This window comes from Mustelus asterias, chromosome 13 (genome assembly GCF_964213995.1).
Source record: "Mustelus asterias chromosome 13, sMusAst1.hap1.1, whole genome shotgun sequence".
In the NCBI taxonomy this organism is placed as follows: Eukaryota; Metazoa; Chordata; class Chondrichthyes; order Carcharhiniformes; family Triakidae; genus Mustelus; species Mustelus asterias.
Window position 1 is genome coordinate 60,462,251 of NC_135813.1, and position 18,983 is coordinate 60,481,233.

Genomic DNA, 18,983 nt, shown 5'->3' on the forward strand with positions numbered 1-18,983 from the left:
ATTATCTGTCGTTTCCAGGGTCAGCGGGTCAAGAAAATAACCAATCAGTGCCGGGGTTAACAGTGTCGATGTGTTTTAATTGGTCCGTTTCAGGCCAGCTTTACCCAATCACACATCACGTTTGCTGACAGGCTGAGCGGAGCCTGTGACGGACGGAGCAGCCGGCGCCATATTTGTGAAGGAGAGGATGGGCCTTAGCAACCAGGCTGAACTAAACTGGAGGAGCTATGATAGCGGTAATGGTCTATAGCCACTTACATTGCAAATATCCCCAATCAGTCCGGTAAAGATGAGAAGTGGAATGCTTCAGGTTCATCTTTTTAAAACATATTAATTTAAGAAAATACACATTAAGGATAAAATCAATATGTTTTCTTATCAGTTTAGGGTTGCCAACCCCACAGCCCAGGATTGTCCTGGAGTCTCCAGAAATTGAAGATCAATCTGCAGGGCACTGCTCTGTGCAACCTTGGGGGGAAAAAGCACCAGGGCATTTGAAAAAATGCTCTTTTTGTAATTTTCTTTGAACAGTTAGTTCTCTTTGTCAGATATTTTAAAAATTGAAGGGGACAGGCTATTTAGCTGACAGTCAAACATAATCCAATCTTTCTGATTTCAAATTGGCACAGGAAGGCATTGCGTCACAAGGATGGATGTGTTAACCAACTAATAGCTGGAGACTGTTGTGGTGAAATCATCAGAAATACGCTTACTTACAGTTGGCAACTGTATATCAATGCATCTGAAGTGCTTCCCAAAGTTGTCAATATTCTCTGTTAGATGTGTTGAGGTATACTGACTAGCATAACTTGGCAGCAAACTGATAACATGAGAGGAGAGACATGATTTTACCACCCTTTCTGCTGGACAGATAATGAAGAATTTGCCAATTTTGTGAAACCCAGTAGACACTATACACACAAAATGACTTGGCAATTATTTACTAAGTGATACCCCAGCTGCCTTCTTTACAACTTAAATCATAGAATGTGATATCATAGAAATAAGTCTGTACCGGTTTAATCTCCAGCTCACATCTGAAACTTTTAATAATTCTCTGTCAAATAACTATAAGCTATCTTTTAAAAGAATGTATGGACCCAGTTTCAGGAAGAATCTGTGGCAGGGAATTCCATATTGTAAACAAATGCTGTGAAAAGACTTTTTCAGATTCTCCAGCATCCCTTGTGCCCTCTTGTTACCATCTCACTGAGAAATTGAAACAGTTTACCACTGTTGTTCTAAACCTACATAATCTTGAATACCCCCATAATGTTACCCCTTAAAAAGTCTCAAATTATCTTGGCAACACATTAAATACCTTTGTGATGTCATCATGCTAGGTTACGGCATGTTGATTGCTGCAACTGCATGTTGATGCTGCATATTTGTGTAAAGCTAAGCTGATAACTGGAACAAAAATGCTAAATTTGAGCTGAAAGGACTATTAGTATACATTATTAACTTTTCAGTCATGATTCAACTCAGAGAGCTAAAAGTACACTCATTTGAGTCAGAAGATTATGTCTTCAAGTCCCACCCACGAACATACAATCTAGGCTGATACTTTGGTGCGGTACTGAGAGAATTATTAGAGGTGCTGTCTTTCAGACGAGACATTAGACCAAGGCTCCCTTTGCCACCTCAGATGGATGTAAGGGGTCCGATGGCAATATTTGAAGGAGAGTGGGAAGTGTGCCTGTTGGTCATTCTCATTGCTGATTGTAGGAACATAAGATAAGAACCACGCTGTGCACCAATTGAGTGCTGAATTTCACTGCTGCATTTCCCTCAATCACAATAGTAGCTAAACATCAAACAAGTTCCTCATTTGTTTAAAGGGCTGTGCGACATCCTGAGGTCACAAATGATGCTATATAATGCAGGTTATTTTCCTGTTTAAAGACAAGGACTCCAGGCTTTGTGATGAAGCTAGTGGAAAACTGCTTCAATTACTGAATGTTCCAGTTGAAAGGCTGTTATGTACAGCAGACTCCTATGTTGAATTGCTAGTTAAGGCTCACCCTATTTAAAATACAAGTAAATGGCTAATTTTAAAGGGATTACACCACTAAAATGTTTTAGGCTGCCACCTTGTCTACAGGCAGTGAGCAAAGAGGCCAAGGATTCGAAGTTTAGGAGTGGGGTGGTGAGCAAAGTGGCAAGTGGGGCGGCGAACAGGGCAGTACAATTAAGTTGTTCGTAAGTGTTCAATGGGCACACAACAATGATTTGATTTATTATTGTCGCATGTATTGGTTTTCAGTGAAAAGTATTGTTTCTTGCTCTATACAGACAAAGCATACCATTCATAGAGCACATAGGTGAGAAGGAAAGGAGAGAGTGCAGAATATAGTGTTACAGTCATAGAAAGATCAACTTAATATAAGATAGGTCTATTCAAAAGTCTGATGGCAGCAGGGAAGAAGCTGTTCTTGAGTTGGTCGGTACGTGATCTCACTTTTGTATCTTTTTCCCAACAGAAGAAGGTGGAACAAAGTACGTCGGGAGTGTGTGGAGGCCTTTGTTATGCTGGCTGCTTTTCTGAGGCAGCGAGAATTTTGGATGGAGTCAATAGATGTTAGCTGCACTGCACATGTGCCTAGTGGCAGAGTGAGTGCCAACATCTTGGTTGCAGGTTGTTGACACCAATGGCACTGACTTCCTCTTCCAGTATGGTGGCAGGCGAAATGGTGCTTTTTTGCATTGTTGCTAGCCAGCGTTAGCTGGGCAGCACAGTGGTTAGCACTGCTGTCTCACAGCGCCAGGGACCTGGTTTCAATTCCAGCCTCTGGTGACTGTCTGTGTGGCATTTGCACGTTCTCCCCGTGTCTGCGTGAGTTTCCTTCGGGTGCTCCAGTTTCCTGCACAGTCCAAAGATGTGCAGATTAGGTTGATTGGTCATGATAAATTGCCCTTAGTGTCAGGGGAATTAACAGGATAAATACATGGGGTTACGGGGATAAGGCGTGGGTGGGATTGTTGTCGGTGCAGACCTGATGGGCCGAACGACCACCTTCTGCTCTGTAGGAATTCTATAAAATAGAGAAGCAAGCTAGCACACAAAAGTGGAAAGCATACTGTCTTAAACCACACACCAGGCTAGATGCAGGGATAGTTTTGCTTATCATCCCTTTTGTCATTTAATCTCTTACCTTCCACTTTCTCACACACCTTCCAGTTTATTATCATCCCTTTCCCTCATTCCCTGTCTTACTTAAAAACTGTAAGAAGTCTCACAACACCAGTTAAAGACTTTAACCTGGTGTTGTGAGACTTCTTACTGTGCTTACCCCAGTCCAACGCTGGCATCTCCACATCATTACTTAAAAACTTACATCTTTAAATTCTCTCAGTCTAAAGGGAGGTGCCAGACCTGAACTGTTAACTCTTTCCCACACCACAGAATTTGCCAGAGTTGCTGAGTATTTCCAGCATCCTCAGCATTTGGCCTTTATCCTCTGTTTATTTGTGTGAATTTGCTGAACCAGTCAAACTGTTGTCATTTTTTGTCCAATCAAAAGATGGGATTTGAACTTCCTGTCCAATCAGACCGAGGCAGGGCGGGTGTCCAATCGGTGTGCAGCGTTTAGATTGTCCAATGGAGCTGCCGGATTTTGTCCAATCAATGATTAGATTCCGCGCTGACATCCAATCAGCTGCTGCGTTTGGTGGGCAGTTTGGCGCCAAGTTTGGAGTTGAGGCAATCGGCTCGGTGCTGTAGGAGTCCCGGGCCCGCGGAGTGAGGGAACGCCGGGTGTGGGAGCCCCGGACCCGCGGAGTGAGGGAGCGCCGGGTGTGGGAGCCCCGGGCCCGCGAAGTGAGGGAGCGCCCGGGGGTTACGGGCTACATCAGCGACACGCACCATGTTTGTGTCGGATTTCCGCAAGGAATTCTACGATGTGATAGTCAATCAGGTGAGGAGTTTCTCGAAGAGGGAGAAGGCCGGTGGCAGCGGCTGGTGCACAGGCCTGGTCTCTGAAAAGCCGAGGCATGAATCTGCCCGCAGCCTATTGTTGCTAACACTAGGAATTCGGCTCCCTCTCTGGACAGCTTTCTTACGATTGAACCAGGTGGTACTTGGCGTTTAATATGCATAAATCAGATCCAGCTGTCACAGATAAACATTATTTAGGGCATGCTGGACACTGAACAGGAATAAGTTTAGTTTATTAGTCACAAGTAAGGCACAAGTTAACACTGCAATGAAGTTGCTGTGAAATTCCTCTCGTCGTTATACTCCGAATGTGGGAGGAAACCGGAGGACCCAGAGGAAACCCATACAGACACGGGGAGAACGTGCAAACTCCACACAGACAGTGACCCAAGCCGGGAGTCGAACCTGGGTTCCTGGTGCTGTAAAGCAGCAGTGCTAACCACTGTGCTATCGTGCTGCCCCACGGGGCGAATATTGTTGCCTTTTGTAAACAAACAAGAATGAAACAATTAATTAATGGAAGATCTGTGTTCATGTGCAAATCATTTTTGTTGATAATGAAATCACTGAAAAAGCCAGCATTTATAGCCTATCTCTTGATGCCCTAGAGAAGGTGCTGTAAGTTGCCTTCTTGAACTGCAGCAGTTCATGACTGCCAGAGCAGCCAGGTGTTAGGGAGGAAAATTCATGATTTTGATCCAGCAACAACGAAGGAGCAGCGATGTGTTTCCAAATCAGGATTATGGGTGTGTGGCTTGGAGAGGAACTTGCAGGTGATAGTGTTCCCATTCATCTGTTGCCCTTGTTCATCTTGGCAGTGGAAGTTGTGGGTTTGAAAGGTAATTTTGAAGGAGCCTTGGCATGTTGTAAATGGTGCCCATCTACCACTATGTTTGTAATGGAAGGAGAGAATACTTAAGGTGGTGGATAGGGTGCTAGTCAAGTGGGTTGCTTTGTCCTGAAGGATGTTGAGCTTGAGCGTTGTCAGAGCTGCACTCATCCTGGCAAGTGGAGAGTATTTCTTTATAATGTTCAGTTATGCCTTGTAGATGGTGAATAGACTTTTGGAGGCAGGAGTTAAGTTACTTGCCACAGGATTCCCATCTTCTGACCTGGTTTTGTAGATACAGTATTTATATGGCTGGTCCAGTTAAATTTCTGGTCAGTGAAAACCCCTGCAATGTTAATAATGGAACATTTAGTGATGGTAGTACTGTTGAATGTCAAGGGTAGATGGTTAGCCTCACTTTAGTTGGCGATGTTTCTTGCCTGACATTTGGGGCACAAATGGTGCTTGTCATTTATTCCTGCAAGTCTGTTGCATGTGGACACAGAGTACTTCAATCTCTGAAAAGTTGTAAATGGAATTGAATGCTGCAATTGTATACAAACAGCTCCACTTCCTACTTTATGTTGGACAGAAGGACACTGATGAAGCAAGTGAAGATGTTTGGGGCCAGGACCTCACCCTGAGGAACTCCTGGAGTGATTTATTGAGGCTGAGAACATTGACCTCTATCCACAACCACCATCTTTTGTGCTAGGTATGACTCCAATCAGTGAAGAATTTTCTCCCTGATTCTCGTTTGTTTCAATATTGCTACGGCTCCTTCATAGAATCATCATAGAACCCTACAGTGCAGAAAGAGGCCCTTCGGCCCATCGAGTCTGCACCGACCACAATCCCACCCATGCCCTACCCCCATATACCTACATATTTTACCCGCTAATCCCTCTAAACTACGGACAGTAAGGGGCAATTTTAGCATGGCCAATCAACCTAACCCGCACATCTTTGGGCTGTGGGAGGAAACCGGAGCACCCGGAGGAAACCCACGCAAACACAAGGAGAATGTGCAAACTCCATACAGACAGTGACCCGAGCTGGGAATCGAACCCAGGTCCCTGGAGCTGTGAAGCAGCAGTGCTAACCACTGTGCTACCGTGCCGCCCTTGGCCACCCTTGGTCAAATGCTACCTTGATGTCAGCAGTCACATTCTCCTTGTGTCTCAAATTCAGTGTTTTGTCCATGTTTGGAGCAAGGCTGTAATGAGGTATGGAGATCAGTACACCTGACGGAATCTAAACCCAGTTTTGGTGAGTAGGTTGTTGCTGAGCAAGTGCTGCTCGATAGCAATCTGAACAACTCCTTCCATCACTTTTTGCTGCGGATTGAGAGAAGACAGATTGTGATAAATGCCAAATTGGGTTGTTCTATCTTTTTATAGACAGGACACAGTTGGGCAATTTTCCGTGATTGGCAATGTTGTAGCTATACTGGAGCAATTTGGCTGGGGCTGGAGCTAGTTCTGGAACAAGTTGTGAATACTATAGCTGGGAGGTTGTCCAGAGCCTTAACTTGATGTAACCTGTGCAGTCAGCCATTTCTTGATATGACGTAGAGTGAATCGAATTGTCTGCCAAATATATTGGTGGGAACCTCAGGAGGAGGCAGAGTTGGATAATCCACTGAACACTTATGGCTGTAGATGGTTGCAAATGCTTCATTCTTGTCCTTGGCATTGAGCTGTGGCATCATTGTGGATAGAAATGTTTGTGGAGCCTTCTCCTCCGGTTAGGTGTTAATTATTATCACCACCATCATCTATCGTTTATCCTAAAAATCAATTATGTGGAATTTCCCCTCAACCACAACACTGAAATGCTTCCAAATGGAGTTTCAACTCTGGATAATCCCACTAGCTTCATGAAGCCTTCACTGTTAATATTTTGAAATTGATGACCTCTGCATTATCATACTGGAATAGAAGTTCTAGTGCTATATGGGGGCCAGGTATTCAAACCTGGACAGGGCCCCTTTTGCTGATGCTTGCTAGATGGAAGATGCACTGATTTACACAACAGCAAAACAGTATAACTGGTTCTTCCAGTTAGGGTGGGTCATGACTCCCATTCTCCACTTTGTCTTTAACAAAGGCTGTTTATTCATTTGCCTGGGTTCTTCAGATTGTTAATATTCCAACCATTAAGAATTTGAAAGGAAGGTTACAGGGCCCTTTGTTCTAACAGATGACTCCGCTCCAGTTGGCCAGGCTTGGCTTATGGAATGAAGATGACCTTTTGTATAGTTCCCTTTGAATTTGGGCTCTGCAGTCCACAGATCTTTAGCATGCCTTCAGAGATCATGTTGTGCAGGTCTCTATGGTACTGCCCTGATTGCTCTTTTACTTCGGGTCACAGCCAGATATAGCTTCAGTGATCTAAAAGGTCATTGTCCAGTTTTAAAATGTTGTAAATTAGCTATGAGGCTATAGATATACTATATACATATACAAAATATATTATGAAAAATATAATGTGAGATCTTAACCCTGTTACACCAAACTTGTGTTTTGTTTTCCAGAGGGTATTATTACTTGTTGCCTCAGACGTTGATGCACTGTGTGCATGCAAAATTCTTCAGGTGAGTGGTGCTGAATATAATATTCACTAATCCATGTTGGATTATTCAGTTTATTGTCGTGGTTTTAGTGTGTCCCCTGCATCAGTTTTAGAGTCTGATGCTGGAAGTGTTCAATGGTGGGTCATTCCATAGGATAACAAACCATAGGATTGGTTTTGTTATTCTGAAGGCAAAAGTGGAAATCATTATGTCATATTTCTTCACCGTTAAGCAGAATTCCTGAATAGAAACATAGAGTTGGAGATGGGTGAGACAGGAGTAATTGCTGTCTGTCTTCTTCACCAGACATCTTGAACTGTTGAAATCTCGTGCAACTGAGTACAAAAGGCCTATGGACTCTGTTTGAATCTGTGGATAAAATCTATTGGTAGTTTGAAATGCCCTGTCTAAGTCATTCAGATGGCAATCAACTCATTGACCCAATTTTGATAGTCCCCTATTATTCCTGAAGAATTTTGATGATTCAAAGTGGCCAAATAACTTGCCATGCTGCCGTGAGTGCTAATTAGGATTTGACATATTATAGGGCTGGAAAGGACAATTAATGATTAAATTCTGAAAGGGCGGTCCTTAGGCTGAGCTAATATGATAGGAATAGAAGACATTTTAGTTCAATAGTTCCATATAGTATGAAGATGGGTTTTGCTGAATAATTTCCAGAGAACGCTCTCATTTTATATAGTAAAAGGTTTTGTACTCCTGCACATACTTTCAAGAGGATACAAGATTGAAGGGATTTCTGTTTTTGTTTCTGTGGGGCACCATTATAAAGGGATAGCTTTGTCACTTCTCCATCCTTGCATGAAATGTAATGTGTTAGTACTGTAGATGTAGAACAGTATTCCTCAGAAATAATACTTCTCCATATGACTTTCCACTGGCGAGGTCTGTTGGCTTGTCCTGCCTTTTTGCCTATAAATTTGATGACTGATATGCTTTCTACAGGTGCAGTTTGTTTTGCTAGAGTCCCTGAAATTCTATACAGTTGGTTGGGTTGGGGAACATGACGAACTTTGTCAGGTCCCTTCCATCTTAGAATTTCAAGCAGTCTGCAAATCAAAACAAAGACTGCAAAGTTTGCTGCCTGAGATATTGGAGGGACACCAACTTAAATTGAGGTCCATAACCACCACTTTGTGGCAGGATATGATGCTCGAATAAAGAAATGAACTGTTTGTTTAATTCATTCCAGGCCCTTTTCCAGTGTGACCACGTTCTGTACACATTGGTTCCAGTGGCGGGATGGCAAGACCTGGAGACAGCATTCCTTGAGCACAAAGAACAGGTATGTGAGTTCCTACTCAGCCTCTGCATGGTAAGAAAAACCTGCTATTATATACTTTTCCAATCCATAAATATTTAGGTTTGTGCCCAGCTGGAGGGGATGATTAATTATTAAATTCTGAAAGGGTCCCTTAAGCGTGAATAGAAGGAATTTTAATAGAATAGTTCCTTTAATAGAATAGTTCCATCTAGTGTAAAGATGGAGTTTTGCTTCATAACCTCGAGAGGACATTCCCTGCACACACTTTCGATATACTCTTTTTTTTATGAATTAGTATGCAATCAGGAAAAAAGATTCATGCAACACGGCAAGACATCATATAAATGATCATCACCGGGATGTTTAATCTATATTGGGACGAAACAATAACCATCTGTCTAGAAGCTGGGCAGTCAGATATGCTTTAAGTGAAGAGAGGAGTATGACAAGGCTGTGCACTGTTGCCAAATTATTCAATTCAGGAAATAAAATATCAGTATTTCAACCATTTGATCAGAGCTGAAAAGCTCCAGAGGTCTCTTCTGGAAGGCAGGGTGGCAGGCAGCAGAAAGAAGAGTAGACCTAGACATAGTTGTATGATGGACATCACAGAGCAGTTGCAGGCTACAGTGGATGTGTGAGGCTGGCACAAGATCTACCATGACAGCAGATTGGAAGGAGTTGCTACAAGCAGGACAGGCGGATATTATTTTGTAAAGAACAGTCAGAAGAATGAGTTAAAGCTTCTAATTAAACTATCTGTTATCCATAGAAGTACTTGAAGCTCATCTTCTTTGTGATGTGCTTGTGACAGATCAGCATTTAGGATGGAAAATTGGAAGTGGTTCAACAACCTCTTAAAAATCCTGCTTTTGACAAAATCATTTATCTTTTTTGTTTGTTTTTTTGTTTACCCAATTCTCCAGATCAGAGTTCCCTTTACTCCCAGCATGTGAAGCACTCTGGGATGGTTTCTTTGTTCAAGGGATGCAGAATAGATTTTGGTAATTGCAGAACATAACAAAAGTCAACAACTTGCATATAGTGCCTTTAATGTAGAAACCCTAAGGCACTTGGAACAGAATTGACACCGAACCAAAGAACAAGATATTAAGACAGTTGACTAACAGCTTGTTTGAGGAGGTAAGATTCAGGGTGCATCTTACAAAGGTGAGCGAAGAGGAGAGATTTTGGAGGGAATTCAAGCTGGTGGCTTAGATGGCATGATGGCTAATGGTGGGAACTAAGAAGTATGGGATGCACATTCCTTAAGAAATTCAAGCAATAGAAGTTCCTGGAGAACTGGAAAGTTAATTTTATGAAGCTGTTTGCTGTGTTTCAAGGTGAGAGATTGTTGTGTCTTAGCAGGTACGTGAGCGCTAGCATGGGGAATAAGCAGTGCAGTTTACTTCTGCATGTAGAGTACTTAAACATAGTATTGTGCTTCTGGCATCAAGTCCTTTGCGTACAGAAAAGGACTGAATCTGTAACTTTCCTGTTTGCAAACCACTGAATCTGTAACTTTCCTGTTTGCAGTTCAAGTACCTTGTGTTGGTTAATTGTGGTGCTAATCTGGATCTTCTGGAGACATTGCAACCTGATGAGGATACTGTCTTCTACATCTGTGATACCCACAGACCCATCGACATTGTTAATGTTTATAATGATACACAGGTATGTCTGTCAATTAAATTAGTTCTTTACGCTTGTTTTAAACTGATTTCTATGTGTAAGTCATTGGACTTGGAATTGAATTTTACTCCCTGCACTGCTCATGTATATTTTCTTTTAAGAACATAAGAAATAGGAGCAGGAGTAGGCCATCTAGCCCCTCGAGCCTGCCCTGCCATTCAACAAGATCATGTCTGATCTGAAGCGAATCAGTCCACTTACCCACCCATATCCCTTAATTCCCTTAGCGATCAGAAATCTATCTACCCGTGATTTAAACATATTCAACGAGGTAGCCTCCACCACTTCAATGGGCAGAGAATTCCAGAGATTCACTACCCTCTGAGAGAAGAAGTTCCCCCTCAACTCTGTTCTGAACCGGCCCCCACTTATTTTGAGGCTGTGCCCTCTGGTTTCCCTTCTAAGTGGAAAGAATCTCTCTACCTCTACCCTATCCAGCCCCTTCATTATCTTATATGTCTCTATAAGATCACCCCTCAGCCTTCTAAACTCCAACGAGTACAGACCCAATCTGTTCAATCTCTCCTCATAAGCTACACCCTTCATCTCCGGTATCAACCTGGTGAACCTTCTCTGCACTCCCTCCAAGGCCAATATATCCTTTCGCAAATAAGGGGACCAAAACTGCACACAGTACTCCAGTTGCGGCCTCACCAGTGCCTTGTATAGTTGCAGCAAGACCTCCCTGCTTTTATATTCTATCCCCCTCGCGATAAAGGCCAACATTCCATTCGCCTTCTTGATCACCTGCTGCACCTGCAGACTGAGTTTTTGCGATTTGTGCACAAGGACCCCCAGGTCCGTCTGCACAGTAGCATGATGTAATTTTTCTCCATTTAAATAATATTCCAATTTACTATTATTTCTTCCAAAGTGGATAACCTCACATTTGCCAACGTTATATTCCATCTGCCAGATCCTCGCCCACTCACTCAGCCTATCCAAATCTCTCTGCAGACTTTCCGCGTCCTCCACGCAATTCGCTCTCCCACTCATCTTCATGTCATCAGCAAACTTTGATACCCTACACTCAGTCCCCTCCTCCAGATCATCTATGTAAATGGTAAACGGTTGAAGCCCCAGCACTGATCCCTGTGGCATGCCACTGGTCACCAACTGCCAACCAGAAAAGCAGCCATTTATTCCAACTCTCTGCTTCCTGTTAGATAGCCAATCCCCAATCCACGCCAACACCTTACCCCCAACTCCGTGTACCCCAATCTTCTGCAGCAACCTTTTGTGAGGCACCTGAGCGAATGCCTTCTGGAAATCTAAAAACACCACATCCACCGGTTCCCCTCCGTCAACCGCACAAATGGTTGTTTCAAAAGTTTTGGTTTGGGTAGCAGAACATTTCCTACTGTTTCCATCTTCTGCATTAAGAAATTGCAGCTGAGGAATAGCTTGGACCCAATGCAGTGTGAAGCTTGCTTCTACTGTGCCCTAGAAATGTGCTCCAATCCCAGTCTTGGACAAACATATCAATTTCATTGATATTTTGTATATTTTAAACACCAAGCTTTCTTTTTGACGTTTTGCACTTATTCTTTGTTTCTACACAATTGTAGGACTTTTCAATAGCTTGATGTATTCAGAGACATGTAATTATAATACTATGGATTGTTAATGTGGTAGTGTAGTACCAGTCCCCTTTGGCTTGAAGCTTGTTTTTTAGGTAGGCTTTCAATAACACATCCAGGGTTAAAACAAAACAACCTTTCTATTAATTGCTTTTAGTTGCTGAAACTAACATGGGCCCTATTTTTATTTAAAAAACACAATCGCAACTTAAACAATAACTTGAAATTTAAATTCTCATCTTTGTCGCTCCTTAGTCGAGCGTTCTCTCTGGGATGTGTTTTCCCCCTCATTTGCGCTCTCTGTTTCTCTCTATACAGATTAAAGGGGAGGAGGTGCTTGCTGTCTTGAGGCAAATCAGAGTAGATAAATCCCCAGGACCGGACAGGGTATTCCCTTGGACCTTGAAGGAGACTAGTGTTGAAATTGCAGGGGCCCTGGCAGATATATTTAAAATGTCGGTATCCACGGGTAAGCTGCCAGATGATTGAAGGATAGCTCATGTTGTTCCGTTGTTTAAAAAAAGCTCATAAAGTAATGCGGGAAATTATAGGCCAGTAAGTTTGATGTCAGTAGTAGGTAAATCATTGGAAGGAGTACTAAGAGATAGGATCTACAAATATTTGGATAGACAGGGACTTATTAGGGAAAGTCAACATGGCTTTGTGCGTGGTAGGTCATGTGTAACCAATCTATTAGAGTTTTTCGAGTAGGTTACCAGGAAAGTGGATGAAGGGAAGGCAGTGGATGTTGTCTACATGGACTTCAGTAAGACCTTTGACAAGGTCCTGCATGGGAGGTTAGTTAGGAAGGTTCAGTCGCTAGGTATACATGGAGAGGTAGTAAATTGGATTAGACATTGGCTCAATGGAAGAAGCCAGAGAGTGGTAGTGGAGGATTGCTTCTCTGAGTGGAGGCCTGTGACTAGTGGTGTGCCACAGGGATCAGTGCTGGGTCCATTGTTGTTTGTCGTCTATATCAATGATCTGGATGATAATGTGGTAAATTGGATCAGCAAATTTGCTGATGATACAAAGATTGGAGGTGTAGTGGACAGTGAGGAAGGTTTTCAAAGCTTGCAGAGGGATTTGGACCAGCTAGAAAAATGGGCTGAAAAATGGCAGACGGAGTTTAATGCAGGCAAGTGTGAGGTATTGCACTTTGGAAGGACAAACCAAGGTAGAACATACAAGGTAAATGGTAGGACACTGAAGAGTGCAGTAGAACAGAGGGATCTGGGAATACAGATACATAATTCCCTAAAAGTGGCGTCACAGGTAGATAGGGTCGTAAAGAGTGTTTTTGGTACATTGGCCTTTATAAACGAAAGTATTGCGTACTGGAAGGTTCTTTGGAACAGTATGTAGATAGCCCAACTCGAGAGGGGGCTATACTGGACCAAGTTCTGGGAAATGAGCCCCATCAGGTCGTCAAAGTTTCGGTAGGGGAACATGTGGCAAATAGTGACCACAACTCTGTTAACTTTAGGATAGTAATGGACAAGGATGAGTGCTGTCCTACGGGCAGGGTGCTAAATTGGGGGAAGGCTAACTATAGCCGGATTAGGCAGGAATTGGTGGATGTTGATTGGGAGAGGATGTTCGAGGGTAAGTCCGCGCGTCTGGCATGTGGGAGTCTTTTAAGGAACTATTGATAAGGCTGCAGGATAGGCATGTGCCTGTAAAAAGGAAAGATAGGAAAGGTAGGATTCGAGAGCCGTGGATAACCAGGGAAATTGAGGATCTGATTAAAATGAAAAGGGAGGCGTACGTGAAGTCCAGGCAACAGAAAACAGATGGAGCTCTGGAGGAATACAGAGAGAGTAGGAAATAACTCAAACGGGGAGTTAGAAGGGCAAAAAGAGGTCACGAGATGTTCTTGGCAGGCAGGATTAAGGAGAATCCTAAGGCATTCTATTCATACGTTAGGAACAAAAGAGTTGTCAGGGAGAAAATCGGACCTCTCGGGGACAAAGGAGGGGAATTATGCTTAGAACCCAAGGGAATAGGGGAGATCCTAAATGAATACTTTGCATCGGTATTCACGAAGGAGAGGGGCGTGTTAACCGGGAGTGTCTCGGAGGGAGCTGTTGACCCGTTAGAGAAAATCTCCATTACAAGAGAGGAAGTGTTAGGTTTTTTAGGGAACATTAAAACTGACAAAGCCCCAGGGCCTGATGGCATCTATCCTCGACTGCTCAGGGAGACGAGAGATGAAATTGCTGGGCCTCTGCCGGAAATCTTTGTCGCTTCTATGGACACGGGTGAGGTCCCTGAGGATTGGAGGATAGCGAATGTGGTCCCGTTGTTTAAGAAGGGTAGCAGGGATAACCCAGGAAATTGTATGCCGGTGAGCTTGACGTCTGTGGTAGGGAAGTTGTTGGAGAGGATTCTTCGAGACAGGATGTATGTGCATTTAGAACGGAACAATCTCATTAGTGACAGACAGCATGGTTTTGTAAGAGGGAGGTCGTGCCGTACAAACTTGGTGGAGTTTTTTGAGGAAGTGACAAAAACGGTTGATGAAGGAAGGGCCGTGGACGTCGTCTATATGGATTTCAATAAGGCACTTGACAAAGTCCCACATGGCAGGTTGGTTAAGAAGGTTAAGGCTCATGGGATACAAGGAGAAGTGGCTAGATGGGTGGAGAACTGGCTTGGCCATAGGAGACAGAGGGTAGTGGTCGAAGGGTCTTTTTCCGGCTGGAGGTCTGTGACCAGTGGTGTTCGGCAGGGCTCTGTACTGGGACCTCTGCTATTTGTGATATATATAAATGATTTGGAAGAAGGTGTAACTGGTGTTATCAGCAAGTTTGCGGATGACACGAAGATGGCTGGACTTGCGGATAGCGATGAGCATTGTCGGGCAATACAGCAGGATATAGATAGGCTGGAAAATTGGGCGGAGAGGTGGCAGATGGAGTTTAATCCGGATAAATGCGAAGTGATGCATTTTGGAAGAAATAATGTAGGGAGGAGTTATACAATAAATGGCAGAGTCATCAGGAGTATAGAAACACAGAGCGACCTAGGTGTGCAAGTCCACAAATCCTTGAAGGTGGCAACACAGGTGGAGAAGGTGGTGAAGAAAGCATATGGTATGCTTGCCTTTATAGGACGGGGTATAGAGTATAAAAGCTGGAGTCTGATGATGCAGCTGTATAGAACGCTGGTTAGGCCACCTTTGGAGTACTGCGTCCAGTTCTGGTCGCCGCACTACCAGAAGGACGTGGAGGCGTTAGAGAGAATGCAGAGAAGGTTTACCAGGATGTTGCCTGGTATGGAGGGTCTTAGCTATGAGGAGAGATTGGGTAAACTGGGGTTGTTCTCCCTGGAAAGACGGAGAATGAGGGGAGATCTAATAGAGGTGTACAAGATTATGAAGGGGATAAATAGGGTGAACGGTGGGAAGCTTTTTCCCAGATCAGAAGTGACGTTCACGAGGGGTCACGGGCTCAAGGTGAGAGGGGCGAAGTATCACTCAGATATCAGAGGGATGTTTTTTACACAGAGGGTGGTGGGGGCCTGGAATGCGCTGCCAAGTAGGGTGGTGGAGGCAGGCACGCTGACATCGTTTAAGACTTACCTGGATAGTCACATGAGCAGCCTGGGAATGGAGGGATACAAACGATTGGTCTAGTTGGACCAAGGAGCGGCACAGGCTTGGAGGGCCGAAGGGCCTGTTTCCTGTGCTGTACTGTTCTTTGTTCTTATTGAGTATAAGAGTTGGAATGTTATGGTGAGGTTGTATAAGACATTGGTGAGGCCAAATTTAGAGTATTGTGTGCAGTTTTGGTCACCTAATTACAGGAAGGATATTAATAAGTTTGAAAGAGTGCAGAGAAGGTTTACAAGGATGTTGCCGGGACTTGAGAAACTGAGTTACAGAGAAAGATTGAATAGGTTAGGACTTTATTCCCTGGAGCGTAGAAGAATGAGGGGAGATTTGATAGAGGTGTATAAAATTATGATGGGTATAGATAGAGTGAATGCAAGCAGGCTTTTTCCACTGAGGCTAGGGGAGAAAAAAACTAGAGGACATGGGTTAAGGGTGAAGGGGGAAAAGTTTAAAGGGAATATTAGGGGGGGGCTTCTTCACACAGAGAGTGGTGGGAGTGTGGAATGAGCTGCCAGATGAAGTGGTGAATTCCGGGTCACTTTTAACATTTAAGAAAAACTTGGACGGTACATGGATGAGAGGGGTGTGGAGGGATATGGTCCAGGTGCAGGTCAGTGGGACGAGGCAGAAAAATGGTTCGGCACAGCCAAGAAGGGCCACAAGGCCTGTTTCTGTGCTATAATGTTCTATGGTTCCCTGATGCGCGTGCATGCCCTCGCTCGTTGTCCCTCCATTGTGTGCGATCCCCTCTTGTGCTCTGTCTATTGCGCTTCCCCTCTCTTTTGGGGTTTCTGCTGCCCACGCTCTCTCTCCTTCTTTGCCTCACCCCTGTCTGCCTTTGTGTGTCTCGCTCTCTACATGTGTCTCTCTCGAACTTGGTAGAGTACTTTTGTATACAATGTTTCTTTTCTTGCTGATGATATCTTAGCCTATCCTCTTGAGAACGTTGAACAGACTTGCAACAGCTACAGATTTGTAAATATTTCCAAACATAGTTGCTGAGACTTCCTGGCTTTTGAATAACTTGTTGATCACATTTGAAAATTGCTGGCTGCCATACATAGAACTGAACAAATCGCAGTTTATTCAAAAATAGCTTGGCTTTTTCCTCAGAGTTTTGCACAGAACTATTCAGTATTAATAGTTCCAACAGATCCCCATCCCCCACCTGTCTGTATTGCTGCATCATTAGTATTGAGTTAGGCTGATCCTAATATTCTACCAGCAGCCTGTTCTTAGGATAGAGATTCACCTTGGGTTGTTTTGCAAATGTTATGTGCCGAATCTGGCTTTGAATCCCATGGAACCTAATATTAGCAGATCTGCGAATATCAGTTTTACACCATTGCCCGAAATGCGTTTCTACTGCTTTGTGTAGTGAGAATGGATTTAGAGGTACGACCAAAAGTATTTCTATCACAGGATTGTCCTCTCACTGAGTCCTCCAAATTCCTGTAGAGCGAGAATTCAAGAAAACAGACTGGACGTCAACAATGGACACCTGGGAACCTGCTTTTAAAACATTTTGTAGTTCCAATTTGGGATGGGATTCAATGTTGCCTGTTTTTGGAACTTTACAGCAATTCATATGTTTAATACATTGTGTCCTTTAGGTTAAATTGCTGATTAAACAGGATGACGACCTCTGTGTCCCTGCATATGATGACCTCTTCAGGGATGAAGATGATGAAAACTCTGAGGATTCTGGAAATGAAAGTGAAGGGTCAGAGCCTTCTGGAAAGCGCAGGCGATTCGATGAGGTGAGTGAACAGGAATCATTGTTCTGAGAATATACAGTGCTGTGGTTATTCGGGCAGATGAAATGTTTTAACAACTAAACTGAAATCAAGGTTGTTCTGAAGTGTAAGCCTCTAAAGAATTCGGACAGATGAGACATTCCTCAAAGGATCTTCAGCCTGCCCAAGTCTTGGACTTATTAGTATATTGTGGTGTTTGTGCTTATCATCACAGTTTACTGATCACAGTTAGAACATACTGCCATGCACATAGATTGCCAACATTGACTCATGGCTACAACTGTTTCTTCTGAATCAGAGCAGTAGGGAGTCTGGAACAACTAATTTAAATTGTAAATGTGATTTTCTTTTTGAAACAGAAGATCCATTGAGTCAGCAGTTCGTTTCCTTAGAGATTAGAGGAAGAGAAAACAAGTCAGGAACTCAAAAGAATAAGGAGTAAACCCCCTGAGTCTCTGCTGTCATTCAGTTAGATCATGGCTGGCTGGTATCTTGACCCCATCTATCCACCTTGGATCCTCAACCCTCAGTACCCTTGCCTAACAACAATCACCATTGACCAAAACTTGATGGAACAAGCCACATAAACACTGTTTACTAGAGCAGGTCAGAGGTTGTGTATTCTGCAGCAGGTGACTCGCCGCCTAACTCCCCATAACCTTTCCACAAGGTAGGAATGCTCTCCACTTACCTGGATGTATGCAGCACTAATAACACTGCTCGATTGATTTCTCATTCACCATTTTTAGCCTTCAATACCTTTACCACTGCTGCAACATAGTTGCAGTCTGCACCACCTAGAAGCTGCGATGCAGCAATGTGTCAAGGTTTCTTCAACAGTATCTCCCAAGTTCATGCCTTTGCTGTCTAGAATATGAGCAGCAGGTACATGGGAACACCACCACCTAAAAGTTCCTCTGAAAGTCATGCACTATCCCAACTTGGAAATGTATCACTATTTATTCATCATATCTGGGTCAAAAGCTTGGAATTCCCTGCCTAACAACACTGGGAGTACCTTCTCCACACAGGTTGCAGCGGTTCAAGAATGTGGCTCACCCACCACCTTCTTAAGGGCAATTGGGAATAGGCCATAAATTATTACCTAAGTTTGACCAAATCAAAATAAATCTATTAATCTCAGATTTTAAATTTTCAAGCTACTGTATACCAGCTACCTGTCTGTTCAGGCACCAGAGATTGCAAACATTACTTTTTTTGCCATCCTCCAGAAGATCCCACAGTCGGCCAGAAGAGTGCCGCCTCCCACTGCCAAGAAAATGCCGCGGGGCATAGATCTAGAATAGCCTGTTCTTCTAGTTAGCTGTTCAACATTTTGCCCTCGTAACCCATCACTAATAAACTCCAGAAACTCGTTCTTCTTGGCATTAGTGCTCACTTGATTTAACCAGTCTATGTGCAAGTTTTAAGTCACCCATGGTCACCGTATTGCCCATGTTGCATGCTTCTCTCATCGCCTGATAAATACTATGCCCTAAATTACCATTACTATTAGGTGAGCTATTAATAACTCCAACCAATGGCCGCTGTCTTTTTCTGATTCTTAGCTCCATCCAAACAGATTCTGCACATTGTTCTTCCGATCTGAGATCTTCCCTTACTAGTGCACTGATCCCATCCCTTATTATCAGCGCAGCTCCACCTTCTTTTCTTGTTTGTCCTTCCTGAACATTAAATATCCTTGAATATTC

At 43.5% G+C, this 18,983-nt stretch overlaps 1 protein-coding gene across 2 annotated transcripts in view; it reads left to right on the forward strand.

Annotated features, from left to right (window-relative positions):
• Positions 1 to 177: 177 nt before the first annotated feature.
• cdc45 (CDC45 cell division cycle 45 homolog (S. cerevisiae)) overlaps positions 178 to 18,983 on the forward strand; it is a 57,270-nt gene continuing 38,464 nt past the window's right edge. The window contains exons 1-5 of one of the 2 annotated variants that reach the window (XM_078226853.1): positions 178 to 236; positions 7,303 to 7,362; positions 8,555 to 8,647; positions 10,163 to 10,300; positions 17,128 to 17,274. In XM_078226853.1, the coding sequence (XP_078082979.1) occupies positions 228 to 236; positions 7,303 to 7,362; positions 8,555 to 8,647; positions 10,163 to 10,300; positions 17,128 to 17,274 (447 nt within the window). In that variant the 5' untranslated portion in view covers positions 178 to 227. Of the gene's footprint in view, positions 237 to 3,682; positions 3,918 to 7,302; positions 7,363 to 8,554; positions 8,648 to 10,162; positions 10,301 to 17,127; positions 17,275 to 18,983 lie in introns of those variants that run through there. The other variant, XM_078226852.1, reaches the window with a different exon arrangement.